A 15,439-nucleotide genomic window follows, 5' to 3' on the forward strand; every position below is an offset into this window, starting at 1 on the left:
CTTGAGGCCTGTATCCCTTCCAATCCACAAGGTAAAATAGTTTAGATCAGACGATCTTAGAATCCAGAATGTATTTAACTTCAAATTCTGGCTTGTTGTTTACGATCACTGAGTTTGGTGGTGTGTCCATTCGCGTGCCAGGCTGAACTAGTTTCAGAAGAGAGACGTGGAATACTGGGTGGGTCCGCATGTTGGATGGTAGATCTAATTTGATGGCGACTGGGTTAATCACAGCCTTTATGGTGTATGGACCTAAATACCTTTGATAGAATGTTCGGGGTCCTTTTATAGGAATGTATCTGGATGCCAACCAAACTGTATCCCCGGTTTTGTAGATAGGTGCTTCTTTTCGATGTTGGTCTGCAAATTTCTTTTGTCTGTCTTTAGCTTTATTGAGGTGTTCAGTGGCTTCTTTAAGAACCTGATTGATGGTGGTGTGCAAATTAGCTACTGCTGGCATTTCCAGTGCTTCCACTGGATCAAAAACAGACGTGCATGGGTGTTGTCCGTACATTACATAGAAAGGACTTTGCCCGGTGCTGGTATGGATGGAATTGTTATAAGCGTATTCAGCTAACCACATCACATCTTTCCAGGTGTTTTTGGTTTGGTGTAGCATGCACCGCAAGTATTGGTCCAGTGTTTGATTAGTTCATTCAGTTTGTCCATCAGTTTGTGGATGGTGACTTGTGGATAATCGTAGGTCGGTTTTTGCGAGTTCACAACTTCTTTTCCAGAATTTGGAGACAAACGGACTCCGTCTATCTGATATTAGGGCTGATGGGAATCTATGTAACCTGACGATTTGTTCCAAAAATACTTTAGCCAAGGTGGAGGCAGTTGGTAGGCCTTTCAGGGGAATAAAATCTTTGAGAACAGGTCCACCACCACCAAGATAGTATTGTATCCGTTACAGGGGGGAAGATCTGTGATAAAGTATAATGATAGAGTGTGCCATGGAGTGGGAGGCACAGCTAGTGGGTGTAGAAGACCTGCGGCTTTTGTTTTTGAGATTTATTTTGTGCACAAATTCCACAAGTTGAGAAACTGGATGACGTCTCTTCGCCAGGTTGGCCACCAATACCCCTTTTTTATCTTTGCCAAGGCCTTAGATATGCCAGGATGCCCTTCTACCACAGAGTTGTGGTATCTGGTAATTATTTGAGTTTGTAGATGCTTATTTGGAACATAGAGGCACTGTGGATAATAAGGTAGCCCATCAATAACAATGTGATCCTTTCCTATCAGAGCAAACTAAACATTGTTCCGAATTACTTGAGCAAGTTCCCTAATAAAGCTGCCAGAAACTTGTTTTTGAGAGCGCGTCTGAACCTACTGCCGACAAATGAGATCTTAAAACTCAGAGGACAAAGTAACTCGAACACGTGTCGTTTTTGCAAAAACGAGACACATGTAGAAACCATACGCCATCTCCTTTTAAATTGCCCAGGAACAAGAGCCGTAGGTGAGAAATTTCTGCTACCGCACCTTTCTGCATCATATACCAGGGAAGAAGAAACGTGGTGGACACGTCTGATGAGCGGAGAAAGAAATACCTGGACCATCGCTACCACACAGACTCTGAAGTTTATTCTATCTCTCTGAAAACTTAAGTTCAACTCAACATTAATTTTTATTTTATTTTTTTCCTTCGGTTTCACTTCGGTTTCATTTCGGCTTCACTTCAGTTTTTCTTTCCTTTTCAGCTTTACCCTTTGTTCTTCACTTCGTTTTGATTTCGATTTTGTTTGTAAAAATCATTAATTTGATTAAATCAACTAAATAAATAATAATAACAATGTGATCCTTTCCTCTTGTTATCCATTCTTGTTGTGTCTCCTTGCTCATAAAATCTTGAAGCTCGGTCTTCAGGTTGTCCAAGGCTGAAGGTGCCGTGAGGGTTCCCAAGATGTTCTCCTCTGGGATGATAGCTACAGGGTCCTGTGTAGCATACGCTTCTTCTCCCTCACCCATACGAGATGGGGCGTCGGCCTTGCCATTACGCACTCCAGGTCTGTATATGACCACGTAATCATACTTGCCGAAAAAGAGTGCCCACCTGAGCTGGCGGGATGATTGTGCCTTCACTGTTTTCAGGTATTGTAGGTTACGATGATCCGTTATTACGGTGACCGTATGTCGAGCTCCTAGTAGATAGTGTCTCCAGGCCTTAAACGCTGCTTTGATTGCTAACAACTCTTTGTCAGTGACTGCATAATTTTATTCTGGTGGAGTGAACTTGCGCGACCAGATCGCCACTGGGTGCAATTGTCCTGTATCTGGGTTCCGTTTAGATAAGACTGCTCCCATCGCGATGTTGGAGGCATCTGTTTCAACCACATTTCTGAAAGGATACTTCAGCTTCTGTAGACCAGTTAAACTTGTTTTTTCGTAGTAAAGATGTTATTGGGTGCACGATCTGGGAGAATCAGCGACAGAAGTTAGCGAATCCTAACACATTCTGGACTCCTTTTATGGATGTTATTGAGGGCCAGTTAAGGATGGCTTCCACTTTGCGCGTGTCCATTCGAACTCCCTGCGGTGTAAGGATTAAATCTAGGAATTCCACCAGTCACGTGGACATTTTATTTTTCTAGTTTGGCATATAATCTGTGTTGCCGTAGTTTGTCCAAAATGGCACGAACATGAGTAACATGGTCTTTTTCGTTGGCCGAGTATATTAAGATGTCGTCAATGTACACTAGGGCACAGACATCTAGCAGTTCCCGAAGTACGTCATTCATAAAAAACTGAAACGCTGCAGGAGTGTTACAAAGCCCAAAGGGCATGACCTGGTACTCGAAGAGACCATACTTCGTGCGAAAAGCAGCCTTCCGCTCGTCCCCTTTTTCTACTCTTACTAGGTGATAGGCTCCTCTCAGGTCCATTTTCGTATAAATCTGTGCGTCCTTAACTTTGTCTAGGAGTTCCGGGATGGGTGGTAGAGGGTACCGTTTTTTTACTGTTATTTGGTTGAGTGAGCGGTAATTGATGCAAGTTCTCAGGTCCCCCTCCTTCATAGGCACGAAGAAGAGGGGCGAGGCCACAGGTGACTTGGATGGACGAATAAAGCCATTTGCCACGTATTGGTCAAGTTAAGTTCGTAAGTGGAGGTTTTCTTGCTCAGTCAAGGCATACATCTGACTGCAAGGGACTTGGGCTCCAGGCACTAGATCTATTCGGCAATCATATGGCCTGCGTGGAGGGAGCGTATTAGCCTGTTCCTTCTGGAAGACATCCATGTATTCTGATGGCAGAGAGCCAGTTAAACCTAACATGACCCTTTCTTTCTGTATTGATCTCCCTGATCCTGCCAAGAGAGACCCCATGTTGTAGCAGGTGTCAGCACAATCCTTAGAGAAGGTTAGAACTCTTGTACGCCAGTCGATTCTAGGATTGTGGGTCTCCAGCCAGGGCATTCCCAAGATCATCTGGAACAGAAGAGCTCCAATGAGGTCGAAGTCAATCTCTTCCCGGTGCCCATCCCAGGAAATGTGAACACTATTTGAGTGGCAGTTTTTTATTTGAAGTTATCCCTTTTGTTGAACTTGAACATATATGCACTTTTCAAGACCAAAGACATTATCCTTAGCACCGTAGTTACTTTATAGAATGTGGGTGCCAGAATAGGATTTCGGACACAGGACATTTTGTTTTGGACCTCTTGAAACTGGACAGACCCTTCGTTTTGGTTGAGGTAGGCAAATACCTCTTAGGACAGGGACAGCAAGGCATTTTCTTACCCTTTTATGAGCTAAATAAATGTTTAACAACAACCATGCATTCTGGTTCATCACAATATCCTCGAAAACGCTCTCCACCACTTCCTGATGTTCTACTACCTGTACTGCACCACATCTAGCACCTCCTTCAAGTCTCATGTGTCCTCCTCTGGATGTTCCTCTACCATGTTAACCAAATCTTGACCTTGTCCTGAGGTTCCTCTAGTACCCCCTCCTGATTATCTCCTCCTCTGCTTTCCAACTTTCTCCACCACACACTTTCCTCTCTACCAAAAGCCTTCCTCGCTCTCTAACTTCCTGCATACCCGTTGACAGCGCTTATGCCAAACTACCCACATAGCTGGACTGAGAACCCAGGTTTATATAACCCGGCATGCCTTCCCCTGGAGTCCAGCTTCTTGTGATGGTCAGCACCTATGGGGTTGACCGAGTGAGGACCTGTTCATAATTGCTGTCTCAGTGTGAATTTTGGCATTTGCAGGCAGGGCCAAACCTTTAGAAGGCTGGCCACCATTATTTTATTTACTCACACCTCCAGTGTCTCCCAGGACTCCCCCATCACCCAAACACTCAATAACTCTCCAGTACTTGATACGTGCGGGCCCAGGCTCGTGGTTTTCTGGAGCTTGCAATTATGGGGAGTGAAGACAATACTCTTAGGCTGCAACATTTCCCTGGGAATGCTCTGCAATGCCAAAGACAGAGTACAGTGTTCTCTGAACAAGCGGGATCACCGCACGAAGGCTACCAGTAAATGCAACATGCCACCGTTGCCTGTGCTGGTTTGCGGAGCAAGCGGCAATAAAAGGTTTGCTATGCTTGTGCATTCAATGCATGTCTCATGGACATTTCCAAAGCTTCCCCAAGATCAGAACAGGGTGCAGCAGTTAGCACTAGAGAAATAGGCTGGTGGGCTGCATGGTTGTTTTGAGTCTGATTCCCAGTCCTTTAAAGGGAAGGGATAAGTAAGTAATACATAAATAAATAAATGCATTAGCTTTCCGACTGAAAAAATGGCTTTCCTACCATGACAGGCGAACCACTATCATTCCTGACATTCAATAATCTGTTCCTCAGTGCAAGAGCTTACTCTCTTGAGGGGATAACAATCTCCTTTGATCCAAAATCCCACAAAAGACTTCGCTTTGAGCATGAGGATGGCATGTTATGCTAAGGCCTTTGTCCCGATTTCCCATGAGGAAGGCTTTCTCCCTCAAGGGAACAGTCCCATTCCTTGCTAAATGCGAACTGGAAGGGTCAGAGGCTTTGCAGGATGTTTGGGTTTGTTTGTGTATGGTATGGGTAAGGCATTGTTGGGTTTAAGGCCCATGTTTGAGGGCACCCAGCTGCGCCACAGGGAGGACATCTGCTTGATTATCTCCTGCTTTGGAATGGGGACTAAGTGAAGCTGACAAGAGGAACCTCCCCATACCTTCCATGGGCCTCTCTCTATTAGCTCGGGGAGGCAGCTCGCCCTCCAGGTCACCCTGCCAGATATCCCCAGAGTCAGGCAGGGACTTTTCCACATAAGCTGCAATATGATCAAAACACCTGCAACAAAGCTAGTCAAAATGATTGGTACATTATTGTAAACATTGGTAGAGCACTCTATTAATGTTGTTTATTAGTCATTCTATACCATCAATAAGAAATTTTATTTCATACATGTTCTGTTGTGGTGCGTATCCCACTGGTGTCAGATTAAAAGAGCTCTGTACAATTCGGACCTACAATTTGACATTGGGCTTATAAGCCATTGAAAGAAATCCTACTCTGCGCATCCATTCATGCTTAGTATTTGCAATGTTTGCTGTATGATTGTGGGCAGGATGACAGCTCGAGAACTAGACGATCTCCCATATTCACAAGAGAAGATTTGTACAACTCAATGTCGCTCACCACCCAGACTGGAAATTACCTGTCTAGCATGTTTAGAGAACTACTTTAAAATACATCACGTTTATTTCTATTTTGTTCAGTTTCCTTGGTTGTTGCTGAAGCAACATTACATTTTAAATAAGGCACTTAGGTTTTTGTTTTGCTTTATTTTGCATTGGCTTTTCTGCATTGCAGATTTACCATCAAGCCCTTTTGGTGATAATAAACAAAAGATTGTGCCGTCACTTCTATACGGCCAGGAGATTAGATACCTGACGAGATCTCATTTGCAAAAAGGCATTGGGGTTGCCTGCCTGTGTTTTCCGAATGCCGTTTTATGGTTTGAATTGGGTATGGTTTTGCTGGAGTCCTGGTACCAATGGAGGGTTCTGTCTTTATATGGCATATTGCTGAAACCAACGAGGGGCTCTCCATTTATATTCTCAATGGTGAAGTGACAAGGAATGTGCTGTCCTCGATTGGGCGATTCTCTATGCGTGCGACATCTTGCATAAGGTTCCAGTCAGCACTGCGCTGTTGATTACCATGCTGCTACTTGCCAAATAACTACTTTTTAGAGAGGATTGGATAGAAACAGTCCAGAAAACGAGGTCATATTCTCTCTACAGCACTGTATCTTGGATTGATAAGCCAGTAAACGGGATACAGAGATACTTAGCGTGTTTCCCTCATCCCTACTGGCAACAGCAACTCATGCGCCTCTGGCTAAATCTTCTTTTGACTGGGGAAATACAAGCTATTAGATCTGGGATTGACTCAGGCGATGTGGTATGTGATCTTTGTAGGGGGCCAGGTTTGAGCCAAACAAGACAACATCTGACTATTGGTTGTAATGCTGTATACGAGTTGAGGCTACAAATACTTTCTTTTATAGAGCCATGGGGGAACATGAGGTAGGAATTACCATTGCCTTGTTGACTGACATTCCTTGGAGCCATAGGTATAGTCCCCATAAATGACCAATGAAAAAGTCTCTTTTTCTTTGTGAAACTGGGTATAGTTCAAAAGTGGTGAGCATTTCTTTTTTTACTTATTTTAATCAATTGAAAGTGCAGGACTCCGCTACTGATTGCCAGATTTAGATTTGAATATTAATTTTTGAAATTATTTTATGAAAACTATTTGTCTTAAATTTTGTTATTGTGTTCTTTGATGCTGGTGGTTGTTTTTTTATTTTTTTTAACTTTTTATTATAATGTATAGTCATTTCTTTTTATAAATAGTATGAAATGAATTGCTGAATCAATGAACTGATACAAGAATAACTTGTTGATATTTTACGTTTAAATTCCTAAATGTTTAAACCTTTACATGTTTTTGTAAGACCAATTTTGTTGGTCAATGAAAAAAAAGAAATTGGCCTTTCTGTACAATTGGTCTTCTAGCTAGTCAAGTTCGAGGAACAGTAGCTTCTCGGATAGAGTTCTGCAGCCCTCCTGTATTGCTGGGTAATGCTTACAGCAATCATGATGAGGTCACTGCCAACAGGCTTCACTGGAAATTGCCACATACCGAAGTTACAACATTCATAACTGTTCATTTGTTAGCATCCACCAGGCTGACCCAGTGGTATCCCAATTCTTAGGTGTGGGAAGACCTCCCATCTCTAGGCCTCCCAGCAGTATGTATGGCTGGCAATGGCGGGAGCAGAAGTGGCATGCCCTGTCACCTGCATTCAATGCATGCAGAGCACTGACACCACATGGGATTTCTTAGCACTAGACCATGCACTTTTAAATGCCACAAGCATAGCGATACACTAAACATCTAAAATAAAGTCTACACCTGATTCATCCAGGGTAGCTACGTTTGTACATATCTTCAGGTTCGGTGACTGATCGTGTCTTCACATCCCAAGAGACCTTTTAGTGGTCTTCAAAAGCTCATTGTCGAAGTTTAGTTTCACAGCTGGTGATGTAAAATGTCTGATGATTCCAATTCTTAACAAACATGCAATTTGCAGGGCCACTGACCAAGCAAGATTGTACGGCTGCAAGCATCGTGCAGGATTAAAAGACTCACTCTCCAAGTTGCTGGTTAAAGATGGATGGAAACGCATGGCGGCATTTGAAAACTATTACCAAAAGCCTGTCTGGTGAATCTATGTGAAAGCAGTTGTTGGTTTTAGACAACACCTGGTTGGCAGGCTACCAGTTCCCACAAAAGCCACACAACAGCAGGTCCAGATGACCGACTGAAAACCAAAATCAACAACCCTCTCAGTGGCACACTGCAGAGAACATATTGGTCGATGAGGTTGGAGACACACTGGCAGGAAGGAAGCATTCCCACTCACCCCTTGTGTTGTTGCTAGTTACTGCATGGATACATGACAAGTGTCAACTTTAAATGCTATCAGCCAAGCAATCGAAACCAGCAATAAATAAGAACACACAAGTCTGCGCTAAGCATTTTTAGCCATAATGTCTTCTACTGGTGATCCATTTTATGCCTGAGAGCAGAGTACTCACAAAACCACTGGGTGACCAATCCATTATTTCTCCCTATAGTTAGCAGTTGATCAAAGACTCACAACCCAAGCCCCAAGTTGTGGAGGACTCGTTTAGAGATTAATTGGCTACGCACCCTCGAAACCTTTTCAATGCAGGTTAATCGTTTTTTTCCTTAATCACTTCTGTTTTCTTCACCATGTTTAGCCTCACTGCTTGATCCATTCTTCCCTCATACGGACTTTTCTGTGTATTGCAAATGTTTTAAACAGACTACATTACTGGTCAATTAGTTCAAAAGAGCCATCAGCAGGCTATGAAAACCAATACACAAATAAGCCTAACAGCTTCACAGATGACAACAGCTTTGACCAACACTAGGTGAAGGCCGCAATTTGCCCAGCAATATGTGCAACAAGAGTTCAGTATCACTTGGCTGGTTTGTAAAAGTACAGTATGTATTCAACCTGCCATAATTAAGCCGCTTAGTGCAAGTCCTATTGTATCGCTAGATCCCTAATTAAAAAGAATCTAATCATGTTAATCAAAATGGATAAAACAAAAAACACTTGGGCCCGGGCCCCTACTATATAGATCCTAGACATACAGCACCATCTCATAAAATCAGATTTTTGGGTGCGAATAATGCAAACCAATCCGATCACATGTACTATGCTCATCAAGCCATGATGGTAGCGATTCACTGCCAGAAGTTGCATTACATAAAAAAACATTACATTCAATTTCTTTATGGTGGTTCAAACATCACTGTTTCTGATCAAGAAGAAGGTAACTGGGTCAATGGACCTCAAGGTAATGGTCCCATCCAAGAGAATTTAAAGCTGAAGTTCAATTGCATCAGCACCAGGTCATCACAGGGATTCATGATCAGCCCTATGAGGAAATAATCTTATTTCTTCAAGTTTAGAGTTTGGATGGAGCTTTGTCGGACAGGAGCTTCTCCAAAGTTCTGGCATTCTTTCCTTCCGGTGCGGGTTCCCACTTGTCATGGTCTGGGGAGAAGCAAAAGAAACCGGATCCATTTTTGCCCCCATACATTAAAAGGTGAAGCCATGTTTGACTGTCAAAATGAAAATGGACACATTATTTAAAAGCACTTACATATTCAAGTATTTTTGAGGTCAAACAAATTGCCAATATTCACCTTCAGAGAAATGCATAAAATTCAACATGGCATGCTTGTGCCAACCGATAATTGAGGAATATGTTAGACAAGCATTGGCATTCAATAGTTTTGGTCTTTAAAATCATTTTTCCAATATGTTAGGTAGTATAAAAATGCCCCCGCCATCAAATTGTAAATAGAGACCAAAAACAAAGAGAGCAATATTTATTTTTTAAGCTGCAGGCTGGGCTCCCACACTCCACACCTCTTCTTACACAACTGCAGACACTCATTTTCCCCAGAACATCCACAAAAATAAATGGTAGTCATGTGGGTTTTCAAATGGATTTTTATAAACAGGACGGTCAATAGACTGAGTGGGGAGCACTGATTGTTTTGAATACAAATTTTTGATAAGAATGTGCCCATGGTGAATGTTCCAATTCAAATAATAGTCATAAAACCTTTTGATTGTCAGCACTTCTGAGAACTGTATTTCTTTGCAATTAAGTCTAAAGCGAATGGTATACTTTGGGAACAAAAGTCCTCGAGGGCACAGGTCACATAATCACAGTGCACCAGTTGAGAAACAGCAGCGTTGGAATCAATTTGGGCCCTAGCGGCCATGTTTTGGTGGCGTTGTGGGCAGCAAGTGGGTGTAGACATTAGGACAGTCCCCTGACTTGCAGAAACCTGGCAAAGAGATGCACAGGGGCCAGCAAAATGGAGTAAGGCAGATAGTGCTAGCAACCTCCACGGCAGTTAGATGGTAAGCAGAGAGGCGACAGAGACCTGCAGTGTCACTTGCGGTAATTGTGTTTGCAGAAGGTCCCCACCGTGATCTACCTAAAAAAAAGGTGCAGCCCGGGCTATTGTCTCCCTCTACTAGGATGGAAATCTAAAAAGCGAGAAAGAACACCTGTGGGAGACATCTGACCAAACATCTATCATCATCATATTTGCTCAGCCACACTCCATTCAAAACCTTTTTTTCCTGCAGGAACATTTCTGTGCTCAATTGTTTAATGTAAAAAAATAAATGATAAAAATGTAAAAATATCTCAATAGCACCAAATATCAGTCTTGTGGATTGTTTTTCACAGAAATAAGTGATGGTGTTAGTAAAAGTGACTTAAAAAAGCTCAAAGCAGCAATATCACATCTAACAACAAATTCATTGTTCTCAATCCACAGACATTAGTCTGGGCGGGTCGCCTCAATGCCTTTAACTCTGGCCATTTACAGTGTTCACACCTTATTTCAATATTTTCTGATGGCCAAATGACAGTGGCAAAGCCATGACAATCTAAACTAAAAGGTCATGTGTTCCATCTCAGACTTGCATATATTTTCTTTGATGCACTGTGTGTTATACAAACGAAACAGTGTCGATAGACGTGTGTTTTGGCCTCTTATGGAGGAGTTTCTATCTTCACAACCCCTCAGTTTTGGCTAGGCCTTCGTCAGGACAGATAGGAGCTGACTCCCATGATGAAACTGAAATGTATATGGCACAAGTAGACCCTTCTCCTCTCAAAAGTCTACCCTTGCAGGTGAAAAAAACATATGAAACAATCTACCATCAGTTACAAACTCCCTTACAAAGTCCTTCTACAAAAATATATATTTCCTCCTATTAGACCGTCAGAGTTCACAGCTGTACTTGGGACTCTTAGTAGCGCTCCCTGTTCATGAAGCGAATGCTCTTCTCCATGTGTTATTCATGGCACACAGATGGCCTTGCCAACTGGTGAATCTGCAAAGATAACATGATTACTCTATTATCCTCTCTGACATATAGAGAGCAGAATTGTTGCCGCTGTCCCGAGGAAACTGACTGTATTTACCTTATCACGAAGACTTCCTGGTCACAAAGAGATCTGGGGCTTCTTCTTGAAGCTGAACTTCATGCAATCGCTAACCTGTCTCTGTGAGAGCAAACCTAATACTTATTGTTCTCCTGCTAGTTAAAAATTCATCTGACTCCTCTCTGAGGCGACACGAGAATTAAAACATGCCTCCCCCTAGAGATGGTTTGAGTGAGCAATGCTGCTCTCTACCTGCCTGTGAAACCTGGGAACTGGGTTTAACACATTGCTTGGTCGTGGGTGGGCTACAAAAAATGTATTGTCTGCCGCTTGCAGACATGCCGAGTGAGACCGACTATTTTCAGTTTCCAAAATATACATGCCAGGTTTCCAACAAAAGAGACAAACAGGTACAGTGTTTACAACTATAAGCTGGGAAAACGGCCATAGTCCTATTAAAATGCGTAAAGAAATGAGATGCCCCCACAAAAAAATGCCTCTCCCCCACCGCCTGTGAAGTTAGCGCCTCTCCCAACATTTGAAGGGTCAGCCCCCCCCCGAAATGTAGGTTTTGTTGCACCCCTGAACACAAGCACACACACCGTTCACCATATACACACATGCACACACAGCCATCCATACATTTAAGCGTGCACTCTTTCACCATAGACTCACACACGCACACGTCATGGGGTTGAGGGGAGCCCTATTACTTCATAAAGACATTATTTCCGTTAAGGACCGAACCATAACAGAAATAAATTATTTATGAATGCAGAGTGACTTCAAATATAAACTGTTTCTTTTTTAAGGCATAGGGCTTTCCTCACCCCATGACATGGAGGCCTCCAGCCTACGGTCTTCCATGGCGGCATGGGGTCGGGGGGTACCCTCGGACTTCACTCTGCCTTCATAAAAAATTATTTCTGTAACAGAAATAATTTCTTTATGAAGGCAGAGTGAAATCAAAAAGGAAATTAAAAAAAAAAATATATATATATTTTTTTTCTCCAATTGGGGCCTCCTCCCAGGACATGTGCTGGTGGGGCCCCCTGCACTGCAGGGGGCCTGTTACGCCAGTGTGCAGCAAAAGAAATACACCACTAGAAGGTAAGGCCAGCACTTGACACACAAGATAAAACCCTGGCCTTTATCTTCTTTTGGGACAAATTACATTGATTCCAAAAAGAGAAGTTCGGAGAAGCTCTTGAGTTGTGTCACACATGGCCTTAATCACTCAGAATCTCCAGGCAGGTTTACGTGTTTTTACATTTTTATCACAAAACAGGGTAAGGTGTATTGACTGCTGTGGTCAAACTGGCAAGAGGTTCAACAGATCGCACCAGGCTGGAGAAGGGAGCTTGAGGGCGCTTGTTAAGGGCCATCACACTGCCCCTCGTCTTATTTTGCAACTCCTCCCTAACCCAGGTGTCCCTGACTAAGACTAGTCTCTAGCGATCTGTAACCCCTACTGTTGAAGGTCTTTGCTTATCTTGATGTGATGGCCTTAAGGCAAACACCTTGTTTAGCTAATCTCCCTCAGGGAATTCCTAAACTGGCTTTACACCAATGATGTTAGTGCTATAGGGTGGTGGATGGATGTGCTGCTCACTCTCTCAATACACTTACTCTCACTATTTCCTTCCCCTCGTCTCTCCTGCACCCTTCTGCATGCACCCACTTCCTCCCACACCCTTCTGTACTATCCTTACGCTATTCTAACACCCACTCCCTCTACTACTCCCGCACCCCTACTCCTAACTACCACACTATCTCAATCTTTTTCTCTCACACATTTGCTATACAGCCCCAGTCCCCTTTCCTACACTACACTACACTACACTAACCACACACAACTGGTACCACTCACCCTCACAAATACCTCATTTGCACTCTGCTCAAATTCCGCCAATGCTCTATGTGCACCACTCCTCCGTTTGTCCAGCGCCTGGTCTCTCCGTACAACTTGACCTCCTCTGACCTCATTCGAATAACCCACAATCTGCTTCTCCTACTGTATTCTTTTATACTGTGGTCCTGGTGTGGTCAAACTGGCAAGAGGTTCAACAGATCGCACCAGGCTGGAGAAGGGAGCTTGAGGGCGCTTGTTAAGGGCCATCACACTGCCCCTCGTCTTATTTTGCAACTCCTCCCTAACCCAGGTGTCCCTGACTAAGACTAGTCTCTAGCGATCTGTAACCCCTACTGTTGAAGGTCTTTGCTTATCTTGATGTGATGGCCTTAAGGCAAACACCTTGTTTAGCTAATCTCCCTCAGGGAATTCCTAAACTGGCTTTACACCAATGATGTTAGTGCTATAGGGTGGTGGATGGATGTGCTGCTCACTCTCTCAATACACTTACTCTCACTATTTCCTTCCCCTCGTCTCTCCTGCACCCTTCTGCATGCACCCACTTCCTCCCACACCCTTCTGTACTATCCTTACGCTATTCTAACACCCACTCCCTCTACTACTCCCGCACCCCTACTCCTAACTACCACACTATCTCAATCTTTTTCTCTCACACATTTGCTATACAGCCCCAGTCCCCTTTCCTACACTACACTACACTAACCACACACAACTGGTACCACTCACCCTCACAAATACCTCATTTGCACTCTGCTCAAATTCCGCCAATGCTCTATGTGCACCACTCCTCCGTTTGTCCAGCGCCTGGTCTCTCCGTACAACTTGACCTCCTCTGACCTCATTCGAATAACCCACAATCTGCTTCTCCTACTGTATTCTTTTATACTGTGGTCCTGGTGTTTTTCCTCTCTAAGCACCTCTCCCTTTTCTAGCATAGTTTCAGAAACAGTCTCTGATGAGGTACATCTAGGTGCCTAAGATCCTTGTCATTCTCTTTGTGTTGGTGCATGCTTTTGCCATTTCACTTAGGTAAGAGTTTGTGGGCCTCATTACGAGTCAGGCGTTAAGGGGTTAACGGCGCCGTAAACGGCGCCGACCCTTAACGCCTGATTCCGAGGTCCCTTAGCGCCATGGTGAGTTTAACGCCTGCTTTTTGCAGGCGTTAAAATTCATGGCGCTAAGGGACCATGGTTCTAATTACGCCACCGTAATTTACGGTGGCGTAATTAGCGCCTTCCCCACTCCCATTATGCCCTATGGGGCAAAAATGGGAATGGGGAAGGGTAAAATGGGAAATGGGGATTTACCGCCCCACTCACCTTGGAATGGGGCGGTAAATCCGCCATCCACCATGGTGTAAACATAGTTTACACCATGGTGCTAAGGGTACGACCCAGGCGGTAACTTACCGCCTGGGTCGTAATGAGGCCCTGTGTCTTTCTTCATTCCTAATACATTTTCAGATGGTCCACCATTGGCCTAGGGTCTGGCCAGGATTGTCAGGTTGGGTGCTGTGTGTCTCATTCTTCTTTGCCAGGAAGATTTGCATTACATTTCCTGGTTGTGCTCAATTCCACTCAGGGCTCCGGTCTGGGTTTTTCATCGTTGATTTCAGATGCATTTTGGGAGTTCAAGTTCTGAAACAGAAAATACAGAACCATGGCCAGAAAGGCTAATGTGAGGCATTGAGAGACAAAGTTGTACCAGTGGAGGCATTTGTAGCTTATTGGGGAGGGGGAGTCAGAGGGTTCAGGGACTGGGGTCCCCTAACCCCACAACTCCCACTTCCTGAAAATCATGTAGGCCAGACTCAGGCATTTGTCCTGCCCCAGGTTGGGAGTGGTCCCCCATCTCCACCCGCTCCTCTCCCCGACAGGAGGACGCTGAACCAGTCACAGCTTGTTTTCTGGAGGTTTGGCAGCGAAGAAGGCAGGTAGCAGGGAGAACCAATGAATAATCACTGATAATCATATTCAAAATCCAATTGCTTTGAGTAATGAACTGGGAAATCCTCCTGAATACTGAGGATGTATGTTGCTTGCTGTGAACTGGAACTGATGTTATGCTCATCCCTGGATTGAAGTCGCATAGCTTTTTTAGCTTCCTGTGTGAAAAGATCTTAAATTAGTTGAAGAAATGGACATCACCTTAGATTTGCATCTTCTCTTTTTAACTGAAGCATAATTTGGTGTAGAAGCTACGGAAGCTGACCCATTTGAAGAGATCTTGGAAGGATTATAACACTGTTGGTGATAAGACTATTTAGCAGAAATCGAACCTGAAGATTTTGCAGTTGTTACATTTGCTTGTAATTCTGCATAACCTTGTCTGTTGATCGATCAAACAAGGTTTCATCATCAAATAGTAGCAGAAAAATAAGTATGTCTTTGCATGCAAACTACTCCAATTACAGCCCTTGCCATAGTATTGGTAATATCTTTTACAACCTGTAGTTGTTTTAGAGCCGCTTTGCTGCTCTCTAAAGTTCAGAAGGCACATTCGACTGCTACTTCATGTTGTAGAAATTCTGTAAAGCATTC

At 43.6% G+C, this 15,439-nt stretch overlaps 1 protein-coding gene across 4 annotated transcripts in view; it reads right to left on the reverse strand.

Moving 5' to 3' along the window:
- Positions 1 to 5,342: 5,342 nt before the first annotated feature.
- The window catches only part of LOC138489144 (peroxisomal trans-2-enoyl-CoA reductase-like), a 558,986-nt gene continuing 548,889 nt past the window's right edge, over positions 5,343 to 15,439 (reverse strand). For 2 of the 4 annotated variants that reach the window (XM_069616798.1, XM_069616796.1), the window contains one exon: positions 5,343 to 9,105. In XM_069616798.1, coding sequence (XP_069472899.1) covers positions 9,017 to 9,105 — 89 coding nt within the window. In that variant the 3' untranslated portion in view covers positions 5,343 to 9,016. Of the gene's footprint in view, positions 9,174 to 15,439 lie in introns of all 4 variants that reach the window. The other 2 variants (XM_069616799.1, XM_069616797.1) reach the window with 1 other exon arrangement.

Source organism: Ambystoma mexicanum, chromosome 9 (assembly GCF_040938575.1).
Source record: "Ambystoma mexicanum isolate Mex_15411 chromosome 9, UKY_AmexF1_1, whole genome shotgun sequence".
NCBI lineage: Eukaryota > Metazoa > Chordata > Amphibia > Caudata > Ambystomatidae > Ambystoma > Ambystoma mexicanum.